General features: G+C 39.0%; 2 protein-coding genes across 12 annotated transcripts in view; one reads left to right on the plus strand and one right to left on the minus strand.

Moving 5' to 3' along the window:
* The window catches only part of supt3h (SPT3 homolog, SAGA and STAGA complex component), a 469,791-nt gene extending 466,795 nt beyond the window's left edge, over window positions 1–2,996 (minus strand). For 2 of the 8 annotated variants that reach the window (XM_043682678.1, XM_043682668.1), the window contains exons 1-2: window positions 2,852–2,993; window positions 1,724–1,759 (exon numbers count right to left, since the gene is read on the minus strand). The gene's annotated coding sequence lies outside the window, so the exon portion shown is untranslated. Of the gene's footprint in view, window positions 1–1,723; window positions 1,760–2,851 lie in introns of all 8 variants that reach the window. The other 6 variants (XM_043682695.1, XM_043682704.1, XM_043682644.1 and 3 more) reach the window with 4 other exon arrangements.
* Window positions 1–17,717, plus strand: part of runx2a (RUNX family transcription factor 2a) — a 153,401-nt gene that overhangs the window by 59,152 nt on the left and 76,532 nt on the right. For 3 of the 4 annotated variants that reach the window (XM_043682629.1, XM_043682603.1, XM_043682622.1), the window contains exons 2-4: window positions 5,003–5,301; window positions 6,137–6,293; window positions 14,403–14,507. In XM_043682629.1, coding sequence (XP_043538564.1) covers window positions 5,003–5,301; window positions 6,137–6,293; window positions 14,403–14,507 — 561 coding nt within the window. Of the gene's footprint in view, window positions 1–3,133; window positions 3,248–5,002; window positions 5,302–6,136; window positions 6,294–14,402; window positions 14,508–17,717 lie in introns of those variants that run through there. The other variant, XM_043682614.1, reaches the window with a different exon arrangement.

Genomic DNA, 17,717 nt, shown 5'->3' on the forward strand with positions numbered 1-17,717 from the left:
AAACCCTAAAGGTTTAACATCCTCCCTTAAATCTAGTAGCAAGAATCAAGAGTAATTCTCCACTTGAGGCTGCAGATAGTGTTTTTATACACTATCAATACAGTCCAGGATTGTATATGGCTTTTGAATAGCCTTTTCAACTTATCCAAACATCTTCAAAGTCTTGTGTAAGTATATACAAAGGTCCCTCTGTTCATGCACCCTCTTTAAAATTGCAATGTTTAATTTATATTTTCTTTTCAATCCTCCTATCAAAACTAAGTGACATCTGTATTATATTTCATGTCATGCCTGCCTATTTTATAAGTTACGATATTCTTAAAACTTTCTATCAAGTGCAGTATCTACAAACTAATATCATATCATTCAAATACAGGTAAAGAGTACCACTGACAATATCCTGAATAACATATCTTGCATGTCTGCAACCAATTACAAGTTCCCACCAAGCCAAAATTCTCCTCACTTAGAATTATATTGTTGTTCCTTCACTATTGCTGGGTAAAAATCCTGTAACTCTGTCTAACAGCCTTTTGGGTATACCCACACCCCCCAACAGACTGCAGTGACGGCTCACCAGCACCTTCTCATGGATAAGAAATCAATACCAACTTACCCATATCTCAATGATTTTTTTTTAAATGCTCAATGGTGTGTTAAAAATAACACTGGATACAAAATGCTGTCTGCAAAGGGACCAAAAAATGGAAACTAGGGGCTTGCAGCAACTCATCAACACTACAATTTATCTCAATCATAAAATGGTTATAGCACATCACCCTGTTGTTGTGCAGAGTTTTCTGGAAGAGCAGCTCACCTAATTCAACTCCCCGTGTCTTATATAATTATCTTTTGAAAACTTCAATTTAATTTACCTCCACCACACACACATGCTGTGAATTCCAGATCATAACTATTCACTTCTTTAAAAAAAGTTTTGTTTCACATCACTTACTTTATTTTTAAACCAAACCTCAAGATTTCAATCTTTCTGCCAATGGGGACACATTTTTCTTTATTTACTCTATCCAGATCCATCACAAATTTGAAAACCACTATCAAATATCCTCTATCTTTTCTTCTCCAATGGGAGTAGACAGATTCTCCAATCTATCAACTCTAAGTTCCAAGTTCTTGCAACTGTTCTTTTCCATTTTGCTCTAATACCTTCAGATGACACCTAATTCAGTGCCAAAAGTTGGAGATAATAGTATAGTTAGGGCCAAATGTATGTTTTATAAAAGGTTCATTATTTCTTAATTTTTGTATTGTTTTAATATAAAGCCCACAACCCACATGCTTCATTAACTATTTTCTCAACCTGACATTTTACCTGCAAGATTTGTGCATAGATCTAGATCTTTCTGTTCCTATGACCTTATACAACTATACACTTTAGTCTATACTACCTCTCATTTTAGCAGGGTGAATGAATCACTTCAAATTTCCCTCAAATTTAATCCATTATTTATCTGCCCACCATCCAATGTAGTTCTCAAGTTATCAAATGACTTGTGCAAGCCCATATCCACAATCTTTGTCCATTAGTAGAAACACGGTGTGTAAATGTACAATCATATTCTAGCGACGAGTAATGGCATAACTTTTTATGATTTCCCCTACCCCATCCCTCTACCTTTTATTATAAAACGGTGTTAGGTAATTCTACAACTATTATTAGACACTGTTTAAATAGCAGCACTAATCTAGTGTGGGTACTTACCTCAACTCTCCGCAGAAGTGCTTGGAATGGGAGATTCTAAAGCAAAAGGAGAAATAATCAAAATAGACTATATGTTTTTGATCATGAGTCCAATCATTCTTGGCTGCCCTTGAATGCATTGCAAGGACACCGGCTACAAGGAAAGCAGTGGCAGGGTGCTGACAACAACTGAAGTTGGAGAGGGGTGGAGGGTGGCTAATCTCTGCATTTAGGGATGGTTCTGAGGAGGATATTGGCTTCATCGGAGGTGGAGGGAGAATAATGGCAACGGAGATGAGGATCGTGTGGGAGATACAGGCTGCAATGGGAAATGGTGAAGTGGAGTTAGAATCATAGAATCCCGATAGTGCAGAAAGAGGCAATTCAGCACATCAGTTTGCACCATCTCTCCAAAGCCCCGCCACCCACCCCCGACAATTTACCATGGCCAATCCACCTAACCTGCACATCTTTGGAGTTTTTGGGTAAGGAGGGCCAGGGGTAAGTGAATACTAGCCACAATGGGAAACGGTGAGGGTCTGCTAGCTGCACTGGGAGTTGGAAAGGTTGATGGTGGTGGGATGCTCGGTGAAGATTCTGTTTGCTCGCTCTGAGGGATGGTGCCATTGGGATCAGTAGTACGGAGACACTGGCCGTCCTGGCTGGCGGGGAAGCGAGAATAATAACTGTTCACTGGAAGATAGTGGGGAGAGGGAACCGGCTGTACTGGGAAGCAGTGGGTGGTGCGAGGGAGGGGAGGAGGAGTAGAGAAGTTGCTGGCCATACAGGGGCGTGTTGGGGGGAAGAGAAAGAGAGAGGGAGAATATAGTGGCCGCATTGAGTGCGCGAGAGATAGGAGGGGGCGGTCTGTAGTTGGTACTGGCCCCAAGGTGGAGGTGGGTTAGGCTGCTCGTGTGAGGATTGAAGAGTGGATATGTAACGCACCACGCGCTTTCAAAAAATGTTTTCAGCCGCCGTGCAGCGAACAACCCGCCACGTCTTGTTTCCCCTTCTACCTCAAGCCTACAATGTGCTACCTAACAAGAAAAGTACAAACTGGATTAAGGGAGCCAGGAAGATAGTGCTAAAATATATCAAATTGAAAATGTGGACCTGTAGCACAAAAGCTGCCCCGAACATTCTACTCACTTTTGTTTTAGTGAGCAAGTCCCCTATAACCAGACACTTAGCTACTACCACGAGGCATTGGCCTTGTAACTATCTCAGTGATCTGTTTCTCTCCTCCGGTCACTGACAGCTCCTCGCGCGCACAGCCAACACTTCCGGCCTACTGACGTCCGCGCAGTCGCAGTTCGGGGCGCACGCTGAGAAGCTGTAGTCCGTGGTTCCTATCTCCGGAGAATGGGAACTACAATTCCCAGCGGCGCCGAGGTGGATTGACAACAGAGTTCCAGGACCGGCCAAGCGCGACCGTTGCTCGCCCCTCGCCGGCGCTGATTGGTTTCGCGGTTGCTTCGGCGCTGTGCCATCGTTCAGTGGATGGTTGTCACGTCAGTCAAAGCATGCGCGAGCTCTTCAAGACGGGTGCGCGGAAATCCGATACAAACGGGAGTATGAGAGCTTTTTGCTCGTCTCTGCGAGCTCTGGTGTAGCATGTTGGTGTGGTGCGTTGGCGGCATTGCAACATAAACTGAATGCCAACCATCCACCCCATGATGTGTTTATAATCCAGATATTCCCTCAGCACATACTCAATTTCGAGGCTATTCAATTAATGTTACTTAAATAGTTTAACAATATATATTTTAAAACATGTACCCACGCCTTGATCAGGACTCCTTGTGAGTTGGGGAAAAGTTTACGAAATACGTAAATAAAAATATATCCAACTTATAATTTTATTTAAGTTTCTTTTCAAGCTACATTAAATGGGATGGTCTAGCAGTCGCGTTAGGCAATCATCACTCGTCACACTGTAGAATTTGAAAGACATCTTGCATATGCTCTCTTTGGTCTCGCTAATCACTAAATATAATGTTGCAGATTATTATTATTGAATTTAGTATATAGTTATCTGGATAGAAGCCAAAGCCCTATTTTATTAGTCAATCTGTGTAATGAGTGTATCTAATATAGCGTTTTGACGTTGCGTTACATGTCATATATCATGTCCCTTTGATGACTACTTCTGAAAAGCACGTCGTTTGAAGTTGGTTTAACAAGAGCGATGCCAGTGCCAGATTACTGACTGGCTAAATAATTGCTTCCTCACTCAAATTCAAGTAGCCTTTGTACATTTGAAAGTTATCGTTGGGTTTACCGCTAATTTACAGCAATCAGTTAACAGGCTGAGATTCGATTCGTTCCAAGCCCAGTGCGCTCTTCGTCCTTTCATTCATGTTTCCTAAATAATTTTAATAAAATTAACCCACTGTGATACTGTCGCGCAGGCTGCGTGTCGCATTTAGAAGCGATTTACAGTGTTGCGCAAATATTTGAACACATAATCGAAATGAACTCAGTGGCAGGACTTCAGACCTAAGCAAAGCCACAACAGAAACTGGAAGTCGGCTGCCTCCTAACACTTTTTGAGGAAATAAGCTGTGAAGAAACCATCTAAGGCTTTGATAGGCTCGAATCATAACAAGTAGGCGTTTGCACTTTTTACGATTGGATATGTAAATTATTTTCATAGAGTTTTTTTTAAGAAAAGGCTTACTCTTGCGGAGGGGGGGGGGGGTATGCTTTATAACTTTCATTCATTCAAGGATATGTTTTAGTGTGCAATCTACAGCCGTTCGCTGAAAATTATTTCCCCATCAGCGAGGATCAAAATATACATTTATGTATATATTTGGGACAAGAATCAGATTTGGAAAATACCAACGTGATCGTCTCGGCCTCTTGTTTTACAAGGGAACACTATTTTAAATTCGTGTATGACTCCTACAGCCACCACGTGCTCTTTGATGTCTCATCATCGCTCACTTTTTTCATGACCACAAACTTGCTTTATAATCCCAACCTCCGTGAAACCACCAGTTGGAAACTGTGGCTTCCCCCCCCCCCCCCCCGCCTCTTGATCGCCTTGACCACAAGTTGGATTCGAATTTTTTGTCCCCAAAGACATACATTTGGAATATATTAATAGTTGCAGGAAGAATAACTGGCCTTCCTGAAAAAAGAAAACTTCTTTATTTTAAAAGGAGAGAGAGAAAACGAAAAAAATAAAGAAAGTGGACTGGATTGAGTGACAATAACTGGCATTAATTGGACAGATTGACTGTTTGTGGCTACTGTAAGCCCCTAATCAAAGTGTTGTGATGCGTATTCCCGTAGATCCCACTACGAGCCGGCGCTTTACTCCACCGTCCACCACATTACCAGCATCGGGAAAGATGAGCGATGTGAGCGGGATGGTCCCTCACCAGGAGCCCGGACCCGGAGTGGGAACAGCCGGGGCAGCAGCTGCGGCGGCGCTTGGCAGGTCTCTGATCCGACCCCATGAGAACCGAACCATGGTGGATATCATTGCCGATCATCCGGCAGAGCTGGTCCGGACTGACAGCCCTAACTTCCTCTGCTCTGTCTTACCGTCCCACTGGAGGTGTAATAAAACACTGCCCGTGGCATTCAAGGTAAAAAAAAAAGCCGTTTTCTTTTCAGAGTTCGTCCAAAGTAGGAACAAAGTACTGGAAACAAAACCGAGCGGTGAAAACTTTGCAAAAGCGAAGGTTTGGATTTTCGACGCATTGAAGTGAATGTAAATGTATTATTGCCGCTTTTAGTGCGTATTTGTGGTCATAAAACCACTTTTTTGAGAATTTATAGCACTTTAGTTATAACTTTCTAAAGCTGCGCTTTTAAACAGAATTGATAAAACGGTGAATGTTACATATGGCACACAGAACTTACTAATCGTGCAGACAGACCCATGTCAGAGGACATTATGTGGATCAATTCTCGAATATTTAGCGTTTAGTAATTGTTACATAAATACATCCAACAGAAAACAAAGTAACTTGGGTAATAGTAACTTAATGGTAACACATGGTCATTCCAGCTGCTTTACAAAGAGCAGAATGTACGTTTCAAACTAATTCCCGAAAAGCCTAAATAGGGCTTTACTGTAATGATGAACAGTCACGGATATTGGGAATGGTACAGCTGAGACAGTTGTTTACACATTTTCCTGCAAACCACACCGACTGTTTTTTACATCTCCACAATAGAATATATCCCAGGTTTAAGTCAACATCATATTATTTTTAATTTTAAACGTATGAGAGGAGATGGAACAAATCTACCATCAGCAAAATGACTGGACAATAACCATCTTTAAGGGAGCTCTTCAGCAAATGTTTAAATGTGCTATTTAAGTAAAGTGCCAGATATTGGAGAGAGACAGATTGTTCGCTTTTGGAAGTAGGCTAGCCCACGTATTGATGCTGTATTGATGTTCCCCTCTGACAGGTGGTAGCCTTGGGGGATGTTCCTGACGGCACTGTGGTCACCGTTATGGCCGGCAATGATGAGAATTATTCGGCTGAACTCCGCAATGCCTCGGCAGTAATGAAAAACCAAGTGGCTCGTTTCAATGATTTGCGTTTCGTGGGCCGAAGTGGAAGGGGTACAGTAATTTACCTGGTTTAAATGCATGAATACTTTACCCGCTTTACACATTATACATAATGATGTGTGTGTGCTTGCGTGTGGTCGAAGTAGTATTTCCTAGGCACGGGAACGTGACGCCATCCTGCATTTATGCTGGTCTAGAAATTATTGTTCACAAGAGTTAATTTCATCCGGGTTTAAAGAATGAGTGTGGGGTCTATGTATCTGCCTGGCACTCCATCTATCTCTACTGTTTCTTTTTTGTCGACTTCTTTTCCACCTGTTTATCGCGTCAACTTCTCGGAATTTTGGAAACTCGCTCTCCTGCTTTTCTGTTTCTCTCCCTTTCCCGTAGTCGACGGTTAATTTGACTGTAGTCTTGTCTTTAAACAAGGAAACATTGTTTAGGCAGATGAGTTGAAAAATCTGGAGAAAATTGCAAAAACATTTTTTCCAGATGCCCATTGCTGAAAAGTATCTGCGTGCTGAGGTTCAATGTCTTTGTATACATCACCCTCTTCTGAAATTCAGAAATTAGCGAATTGACAGCTTTTATTCCACATTAATCCTTACTGGATCAGCTTTCTCTTTTCGCTTGAAACAGACATATAGTTAACAGCCGGAAGGATTTCTCTTACACGCCAACACTTTTCTAAAATTAATCCTTATCAAAAGGGAGAAAAAAAGGGGGTTTCTAAAACTCACATTGGGTGCCAAGTCTCTTGTGTTCTGTAAAAAGAAACGTACTAACCAAAAGACTTTAAGTCAATGCACAATGTAAACACATAAACCGAATGTACCTGAACAGCTTGTTTAAAAAGTTCAAAGAAATCACAAAGGAGTGGTGTACCCAGTTTTACTGTTTTGCTTTTCTCTTGGCTCCCTTCCCAAAATTTTTTTTTTCCCTTTTCAAAAAAAGGCTAACTGCTTGCAGGCTTTTCACGCATGGGAGATGAAGAAAGCTTCTTTTGATGAAGTGTAATTATGTCCAAACAGACTTGACCCTTTTTTCTTATGATCTTCGTGGAACAAACCCTTGGTTTGCTTTGAAGCAGACGGCTTGTTTCCAGCTCCGAGTATGCCAAAGGCAGGAAGAGCTACAAAAGAGGTTTTAAGTCGAGACTTGTCTAGTGAGATTCAATTCAAGAGGGGAGAGAGGAAGAGATAAGATCGTTAATTGATGCCCATTTCTTCTGAACATTCATTGAGCCACCACCAACAGACCCAGTCAATGTAACACAGAGAAACAAACATTCAAATTACTTAGTCACTTAAAACCGGAGTTACCTATTAACTGATCCTAGACAGCAGACTGACATAGGCAGCTGAACTGGTACAATTAGAATAAAAAAGATCCAATACAAAAATGCGTCTGTGGACAATAGACAGTGGACAGTCATTTGCAGATATTTGCAAACTGAAAATTTTACTCAAGTTAATGGCTCAAAGATGTTTCAACAACATAAATGAAAAAGGTTAAACAGAAAGGCTAAACAAGTTGAAGTTTGCAATTATACAATGATGGGCCTTTAAACAAATGTGGATATTAGCATCCATCAAGTGACTGTGAAACAGCCTGTTCTGATTCATTCATTGGTTTATGCAAAGTTCTGTATTGATGCAAAGCGATGACTGTTTTATTGACTCATTTTACAACGCCCACCTCTTCCTGTCTTGAAGCATTACTGCACTAACTGCTATTGGAAATGACTAACAATTGCATATCTAACTTATTACATATGTGCATTTGAAAGGTACAGGACGTTTGTTCATACAATCTATTCCATTTTCTGATATTCCCCCAGCCTTTCACAAATTGTGCAGCCACTCCAAGGTATTAAATGACAGACTTCTTGAAATATTTAGATGGTTAACAGATATTCAGTTAACTCTAAAAAAAGTAAGGCAGTCACGCAGAAAAATGCAATCTTCAGAGAAATGTTGCCATTTTTTCAGTTCACTGCAGAGCCAATGATCAATATAAAAAAGAAGAAAGTCTTGTAATTTATATATCTTTCATGTTCCTGCATGTCCCAAAATGTTTTACAGCCACTTTTGAGCTATTGACACTTTATCATGTAGGAATTACGGATGTAATATCCATTCTTGCCTCATTACATTATGTTCTTGGATTAAAGAATTTGCAGTTGGATACAGGTCCATCACTGGATGTTCTAAAGTGTTTTTGTTAAACTATATAATTGCTTTTGACCTTAACCTTTGCTCTTAGCAAAGTCTCACAAACAATAAATGAATGAATAATCATGCAATCTGTTTTGTATTGGTTATCTAGATTGAAAAATATAATCTGACCTATGACTGCCCTCCCCCCAACATTGGAGCCATGGCAGTATGTTTGGGCTAATAATCCAGGTTAATGACATGGACTGAAATCCCACTACTGTAGTTAGTTGAATTTAAATTGCTTAATATGGGGTTTTTAAAATACAGCTCATTGTCATAATAATGACCAGAAAATTATCTTATTATCACAACATAAACCATCTGATTCACTAACCCCCCTTAAGGGAAGGAAATCTGCCATCCTGACCAACATGTGATTCCAGATTTATGCATTGCAGTTGACTTTTATCTGCCATGTGAAATGCTCGGGAAGATAGTCAATTGTACAAACCACCATAGAAAAGTTAACAGGAATAAAACGGGATGGACCATCCAGTCTCAGTCTAGGAACTAGAAAGAGCAATAGCACACTGTGCAACATACTTCTTAATAACATCAGGGACTAGTGCTAAAACTGAGCAAGTTGCCTTACAGTACAGTCAAGCAGTAGCCCCACATAGTCTTACTCACAGCAGCATGTCTCACAGCCCATATTCCAAACATTTCCATCTCCATTTCTAAATATGTGCTGCTCTGCTAATCCACCTATTTCCAATGTGTCTGTCTGTGACATTATTGGTAGGAATGGTCACTGCACAGCTCCTGTGTGGAAAAAATCCCATCTTCAAACTGAGGAAATTGCCCATCGTGCTTTGAATTGAATTGAATTGAATTGAATTGAATTTATTGTCACGTGTACCGAGGCACAGTGAAGAACTTTGTCTTGCGAGCAATACAGGCAGATCACAACATTAAGTAGCACAGATAAGTAAATAATAGGTAAAAAGCAGCAAAAACAAAAACACAGGTACAGGTGAATGTTAAGAGTTTGTGAGTCCATTCAGTATTCTAACAACAGTAGGGTAGAAACTGTTTTGAAACTGGCTGACGCATGTGTTCAGGCTTCTGTACCTTCTCCCTGATAGTAGACGTTGTAGAAAAACATTGCCAGGGTGGGATGGATCTTTGAGAATGCTGGCGCTTTTCCTCGACAGCGGGCCTGGTAGATGGATTCTGCAGATGGGAAGTTGGTCTTTGTGATTGTCCGGGCCGAGTTCACCACTCTCTGTAACCGTCTCCAATCTTGATTGGTACAGTTACCATACCAGGTAGTGATACATCCAGACAGAATGTTCTCGATGGCGCACCAATAAAAGTTGGCAAGGGTATTCGCCATCATGCCAAATTTCTTCAGCTGCCTGAGGGAGAAGAGACATTGTTGGGCCTTTGTAAACAGTGCATCCACATAAAGAGTCCAAGAAAGCTTGTTGTGAATGATCACTCCCAGGAGCTTTACACTCCCCACTCATTTCATCTCTGTGCTGTTAATGTGTGTAGGGGGACGAGTAACATCCCACCGAAACTCAATAATGAGTTCCTTGGTTTTGCTGGTCGTTCTCAGTGCACCACTTTTCCAGATCTTCCACCTCCTGTCTGTAGTCTGTTGTGTCACCATCTGAGATTCGACCAACTATGGCGGTGTCATCAGTGAACTTGTAAATGGCATTAGTCTGGTATTTGGCAATGCAGTCATGGGTATACAGTGAGTACATTAGGGGGCTATGAGCAACATAATTATACTCAATTACAAACTTTAACCTCATTACCTATATATTGCTTACTCTACTTTTACCATTAAGCCATGCCTCTTTGGGTTTGCCAGAGGCCTTCTTGTTAGGGATGGGGCAGGGGGAGTTGGATGTGATCCCACACTTTCAGGCACAGTGTCATATTGAAAGACCAGCAATGGACATGGACTTGGCCACTAGCAGTTTTTTTTGCCCTTATCTCCAAACTGCTTTCCCCTCCTTCTGCAATCCCTGCTCCCGCAAACCCCATCCTGCCCTCAATCACCTTTGGCCTGTGGTCCTTTGACAATGTGTGACCTGAGTGCATTACCACAGCTGCCACTGCTCCTCAGGTATCAGTGCTTGCAGTAGAAAATTACCAGTCTTCGATTCGCTGTCAATTTTCAGCATATGGGACTACAGCTTTCGTGATCCTGAATCCAGGGAAGGCTCCTTCAGTGATGACCATGGCCATCCCACACCAGTTCTCTGAACCGCGGATGACACCTCAGACAAGTTGATAAAATCCTGCCTATTGTTCTTGGTGCTACAATTTCTATACTCTGACTAATGCATCTAGACTCTTCCATGAATACTGTCTCTTTCTGAAATTGAATATTTACAGCCTCGTATTCAACTGTGGGTCAGCCAACAATATTTTTACTTCCAGTGCAGGACACTGTGAGCGGGACTTTAAGCACGAAAACCCAGATAGTACAATACTATGAAAGGTGCTGCCATTCATATGAAATGTCAAACCAAAGCCTTGTCTGACGTTATGGTGGCTGTAAAAGACATATATGTATCTGTCCATTGTCACATAGTTCTTGGTGGGAGTGCGCTGTGCACATTTTTAAAAAATGACTACGCTTTACTTAGTAGGCTGTAAATACCTTGGGACACCCTATGAATGATGATTGATGCTGTTTAAATTCAAGTCTTTGCTTCTTCTACATTCTAGTCATCCCTAATCTGATTTTTGAAGTATTTATCCTATCCATTAAATAAACCATTACTTCCACTGCTGTAACATCACTGGCCTCTGGCCATGCCTCAGCACATTTTATTCTTGAAACACTTCACCTATGACTTCACTGTCACCAGACTCAACAGTTCAAAGCCTCTCCAGTTCAGCTTTCCAATTTCCATCTTTAGTAACAATTTTCTGCATATTTTATTATATTTTATGACTTTTTATCTCAAAGCAGTCACCCGTCCAATGGAAATTTGCATTTGTGCTCCATGTTTAATAGGGTAAGACATCACATGGGTCTTCACGGTAATTTAAGGCCAGAACCTGCAAAATCCCTAACTTTAAAATTCTCATCCTTATGTTGAAATCCTTTATTCTTCTTATCTCAACTAATGTCTGTAAATTGCTCCTATACACATCTCCTCAGATTCCTGTGTTCATTACGTATTTCTGTTACTTTATCCTTCCAGTGGCAAATCTTAGCTGGTTATCACCTACATTCCCAAGTATGGGATCCGTACCTTTTTTTTTTAACAAACAAAATAAAGCAGTTTTGTTTTTCATGAAGATGATGCACTCTGAAATGAAAAATCAGACTATATTATCATGGTCTGTTTACAAAGCAACACTAGCTGCACTCCAAAATGTAATTAACTGGTTTTGAAGCACATTGAGGAGAAAGTGAGGTCTGCAGATAGAAGGGCTAATGCCCGAAACGTCGATTCTCCTGTTCCCTAGATGCTGCCTGACCTGCTGCGCTTTTCCAGCAACACATTTCCATCTTTGAAGCACATTGAGACCTCCTGAATATATGTTAGGGTTGTTCAAATTGTATAACGTCTTTAGGTACAAGTGTGAAATGACCTTTCACTCTTTTTTTTGCTAAAATCAGTCGATAGACAAAAATAAACCTTGTCAAGAGAAGCATTTTTCCATTTCCTGTTAGTGGTGATATCCTAAATGCATGCATGAACAATAACTAAAATGTTGTTGCACATATCTCATATATTCCTTTTTATAATAATTTCTTTTTGAGGATACTTAATGTTCTATTGAAGAACACTTACGATCTTGTTAGTTTGTTAACTTACTTTCAGGGCATTTCCCAACCACTGCAACTATGTGGCCAGCCTCGTCCAACAGCACTACAATGTCACACTTTAAGCTACTTGCTATAAGGCATAAGGCCACCAAATCCAATAGAAATGTGAGGTCTAATTCATTAGCAGGAAAGCATGTAGCCTATTTCCAATACTACCCTGCAAAGCAAACAAGTGGCGAGAAACTCAGTAGTGTGATGGAGAGAACCAATTCTTTTTCTTGCTTACTACAAATTGTTCCAATACACATGGCTTACTCCAGCCTCCAAAAAATTATGTTTGGCTTTTGAAACGTTTACACTGACATTGAGGCTTCTGATTTGAATGTAGTTTTGTTATATCTTCACAACTGTCATTGACATTACGTAGATACAAAGCTGACTTCAGATACCAATAAGTTGATTTTAAATTATGAGATAGAGCACTATTTTTATTTTGTAGAAAGTGTCAAATGAATCTAAGGGGACTTACATAAGGAGAGTAAATAATACATGTAATTTTTACATGGATAAAATAGAGTGTTTCTGGACAAGATTAGGAAGGGGCATTGAAAAAACCTCCTTCATAAAATGGGCCTTTTTGGACATTTGAATTACATAACAACTTTAATGAATCAAACACAATCAATGATGAAACAATCACTTGATTCAGAAGGAACAGTAATATTTGAGACCATGAGAATATGATGTCGCTTTTTAGCCACATGGGGTTAATCACAGACTTCTTAATGTATAAAATAGTGAGCTATGGTATTCTCAAACAACAGAAATGTTTCTTTGGTATATAGTAATTTGCCAGAAATGACATATTGTAGAATTATTTTATTATTATTAAATAAGACTAAGGGAAACAGTTTCCCAGTAGATAGATATACCGAAAATGGAAATACTTTCATCAATATTGGATTAATGCTTTCATCTCTTTCCATCAGAAATGTATTTTCCATGACCACAAATGCAAACTCTTCGCATAGGTAATGTCTTAAAAACTGTCCTACACATTTCCAAGTGCACAAAGTTTTTTTTTCAGTGATATGATATGTGATTACATTATCAGATCTCATATTAATGAAGAAGAACGGATTATAAATATAAAAGACTTTTTGGCAAAAGTTCATGCCACAGGAGACTGAGTGGTTTTCACTAACATTACTGTTTATAAAATAATTGTTGGTCACAACCCCTATTTTGTATGATAACATTTTCTGCAAATAACAATTAAGCACACACTTACCAACATTAATACAAAGATCTTGGTGATAAAGGGCTGGATGTTTCCACTCCCCTGTCAGTTATTATGGTGGCTGAGAGGTTTGGTAAGACCCAGTGGCTGGCCTTCCCACCATATACATTCGTTCTCTGACCTGTCTGAAGTCTTATGGTGGCAAGGGGGAAGCCCTCCACCCTCCTTTGAGCTTATTAAGACCCTTCATTCTCATTAATACCCAGATAGGGGCAGAGGGGGGAGGCAATGGCCTTATGATATTATTGCTTGACTGTTAATCCAGAAACCCAGAAATATTCTGGAGATCTGGGTTCAAATCCCACCATAACAGATGGTGCAATTTGAATTCAATGAAAATAAATTACAATTAAGAATCTAATGATGATCATGAATCCATTGCTTATTGTCAGGAAAAAACTCACCTGGTTCGCTGATGCCATTTAGGGAAGGAAACTGCCATCCTTGTCTGGTCTCACCTACATGTGATTCCAGAACCATAACAATGTAGTTGACCTTTAACTAGGAATTGACAAAGGATGCTGGCCTACACAGCAATGTCCTTATCCCATGAATGAATTTTTTTAAAAGTCTCATTTTTAAGTAATTAATGCAGTTCCCAGCCTTAAATGACAGTAGTGCTTGGGTAGAGTACTACCACTCCCCCAAATGTTTTAACTGAGGGAAGGGGAATGGAGACCATATCAGGCAAAAATAATTCACCCAAAATGTTATGTTGAAAACACAAGTCACATTGGTAAATGCTCACCTCAGGGTGCAATGATAAATACCTGTGCTGTCAGTTATTTAAGACCACACCATCATAAGGCTACAGAACAGTATATACAATGATTGTTGTTTGGAAGCTTGGGCATAATGGTCATATAATAAGTAAAATTAATCTGCACTGTGTTTTTCAGGTAAAAGTTTTACATTGACAATTACAGTATTCACAAACCCACCTCAAGTGGCCACCTATCACAGAGCTATAAAAGTTACAGTGGATGGGCCAAGAGAACCAAGAAGTAAGTGGCACTTTCCTATGTTCGTTACTGATATGAATCATTCAGACAAATAATGGTATTTTTGTTTGTTTACATGAGTTTCCAAATCATTAATCATTTTAAAATCAATGATTCTGCTGGATCATCATGTGTCAAGATGACATAACTAGAAACTGTCTGATAAAGCTGTGACTTTGAGTCTGCAGTGGCCATTTCAAGACCAATCCAATGAATCAAGCTTCCCCATTGTTTCCTCATATTCCTGTGAAAGTGCTTAAGCATTCTCCAATGCTGATGAACAATAGTCAGCAAAATCTCCATTAAATTATGACATTGAAGCTTCCTGTGCTTTGATGGTAATACATCCAAAATGTAAAGTTTACTGATGAGAATTCCCAATTTGTGCTCAGTTATCTGATCCTGGCCATTTGTGTAGCACAACAGAGCATTATACCATCTTGCGGCACACAAACCATCAGGATTTTAAATTTGATGTGAATATTGACACCCTTCCTTTTTAGCTCATTACATCTGAATTAGCTACAAAATAATTAGCTTTGGCATTTTTGGATAGTTACCAAATGGCCATGAAATGAACATAAATCCTCAATATTTTGGAGGTGCAGTCACTTGTCATTTTTGATGAACAACAGCCATCTTACTGTTATATTATTATTCTCACATAGAATTCAGTGGTATCAAAACATTATTCAGGACAAAGTAGTTCATTTTCAAAGTCTATGGATCAAATGGGCTGATAATCTCATTTAGAATGTATGCAATGATTCCACTTATTACATAACTTAAACATGGTTTAAAATAGTATTATGCTTCAGTGCAGACTGTTCATTCATCAAAAAACATACATGTCTGCTTATTTCATATTCCAAATTTTAAATTTTAGAAATAAACAGAGTAAAATATGCTTTTACAGAAGTAAAGAACAGTAAAGCACAGAGGAAGCCATTCAGCCCATTGAGTCTGCACTGCACTAATTTCAAAAGCAAGCCAGTTAATCTAGCTTCCCCATTGTTTCCTTGTATTCCCATGAATGCTTTTCTCTTTCAAATATTTATCCAATTTCCTGTTCAATGCTATTATTAAATCTGTTTCCACTGTCCTGTTCAGACCGTGTGTTCCAAATGTTTGCCATTCAGTGCTTAAAAATACCATTCTCATGTCTCCTCAGGTTCTTTAGTCAATCAGATTAAATGTGTCTGAAATCTTGTTATCAACCTTTCAGTCATCAGAAACAGTATCTCTTTGCTTATTCTATCTCAATCCTTCATGATGTTAAACACTTTATCAAATTTGTCAATTTATCTCTGCATTGAGGAGAACAACCACATTTTCTCCAGTCTAAAAACATAATGATAATTCTTCATCCCTAGAATCATTCCAGTAAGTCTCTCCAGTAATCTCTCCAAGGTTTCATGTCTTTCCTAAAGTGTAGTGCCCAGAATTCAACATAATGTTCCAACTGTGGCCAAACTAATACCTTATATGTGTTTAACATACATTTCTGACTTTTGTGGTCAATGCTTCTATTTTTAAAGCCAAAGATTCTGTCTGTTTTAACAACTATCATTTTTAAAGACTTGTATGCAAACACAAGATAACTGTTTTTTGAAATTCCTTCAAACTTGTGCCTTTTTTAATTGTTTCTCCATATTCTTCCTACCACACTATCTCACTCCACGCCTAGCTGCGATTAATTTCGTCCATGGTTCTCTCTGTCTCTTGAAATCTATTAGTATCATCCCTACTGCTTTCTGTAGGTTGATGAAAGGAAGAGTGAGGAAAACAAAATAAGATAAATAACAGGAGAAAAAGAGAACATGAGAAGCAACAAAGGAAGATAAAAGAAGTAAACCACAAAAAGAAAAGCGAAGTCAGGGAAGAAAAACATTAATTAAATATAGTGCAGAATGGTATTATAAAAATAAATAACAAATATCCGTGTATAATCAAAGAAACAAATATACTGTGTACAAACATGTGAAGAAAGGGAAAGCATGAGAACCATTTCAATGTCTTCCTTATGATTCCTTTTTAGTTTTTACCTAGGTGTTTTTTTGTACTCTTTAGCAGAACCCAACAGGATAGATACGTTTCCAGGTTTCCTTCTGAGGGAGACAAATTTCCAGTTTTGCTCTTAAAAAAGCAGTTACCAAATTTTGTGCAGTGTAAGTATAAATTAGGGGAAGTGATGGTCTAGTGGTATTATTGCTAGACTGTTAATCCAGAGACCCATGTAATGTTGTGGGAAACAGGGATTGAATTCCATTGCAGCAGATTGTGGAATTTAAAATCACCCCTATAATTTTAGTAAAGTAATTTCCTGATCTGGTACTTCCAGAGGTGGATGGTGCTTGCAGACAATGCATCATGTATTTATAAGCCTATGATTTTTCTACCTGTTATACAGAAAGGGGAATACTACTTCCAACCAAAATCACTGGTTTATAAAATCAGCCATAGTGGCTTTATCATCAATACTAGTAGCAACAGAGAAAAGATCATTTTAAAACTGTCCTTATTTCCATACAAATGCAAATTTTCTGAACAAAAACCTTTGTTCATTAATAGAGCTTGGGTTTCAGCTTCATGTGGGAAAGATTCCAGCAGTGAAATCCAGCAGGAAGATATGTAAGCCTCAAATATGATAGGCATACTATTTAAATAGTACTTGTCAGCCTGCAATAAACTAAAGACGGTTGGGTAGAATAAATGTTACATCAAATATTGAATATTAATCTGATTTTATTTATTTGTCATTACACATGGGTAAAACATCAGAATTAGATGTGAGTAGAATTTCTGCTTGGACTGCCATGGTAAAATTAAATGATGAACGTAATATCAGTAGCTGTTTAATGTTTAAGCCATTGGGCACTGAATTAAAACTTGTGCACAGATTAAAAAAATAATTCAAGATTATTTTCTGTAGTTCTGAAGAATTTAACAGTACTTTGTATCAACAACTTGATCTCATTATTATCTTCTTCAACAACGTGTCTATGCCAACAGAATTTATGTGATTGAGAACAACAGTTCTGAAGTGTCAGGCTTTGAGAGCAATGGTCAGGGCATTCATAATGTGAATGGGTTTAAGTGATGTATGATTGACAATTTAGTGTAGGTAATTCTGGAATTAATATATGCTACATTGTTGACTGTGGTCAAGACTGAACTCAAGCAGAACTAGACAAGTATGATTATTGGACTACT

This window comes from Chiloscyllium plagiosum, chromosome 3 (assembly GCF_004010195.1).
Source record: "Chiloscyllium plagiosum isolate BGI_BamShark_2017 chromosome 3, ASM401019v2, whole genome shotgun sequence".
In the NCBI taxonomy this organism is placed as follows: domain Eukaryota; kingdom Metazoa; phylum Chordata; class Chondrichthyes; order Orectolobiformes; family Hemiscylliidae; genus Chiloscyllium; species Chiloscyllium plagiosum.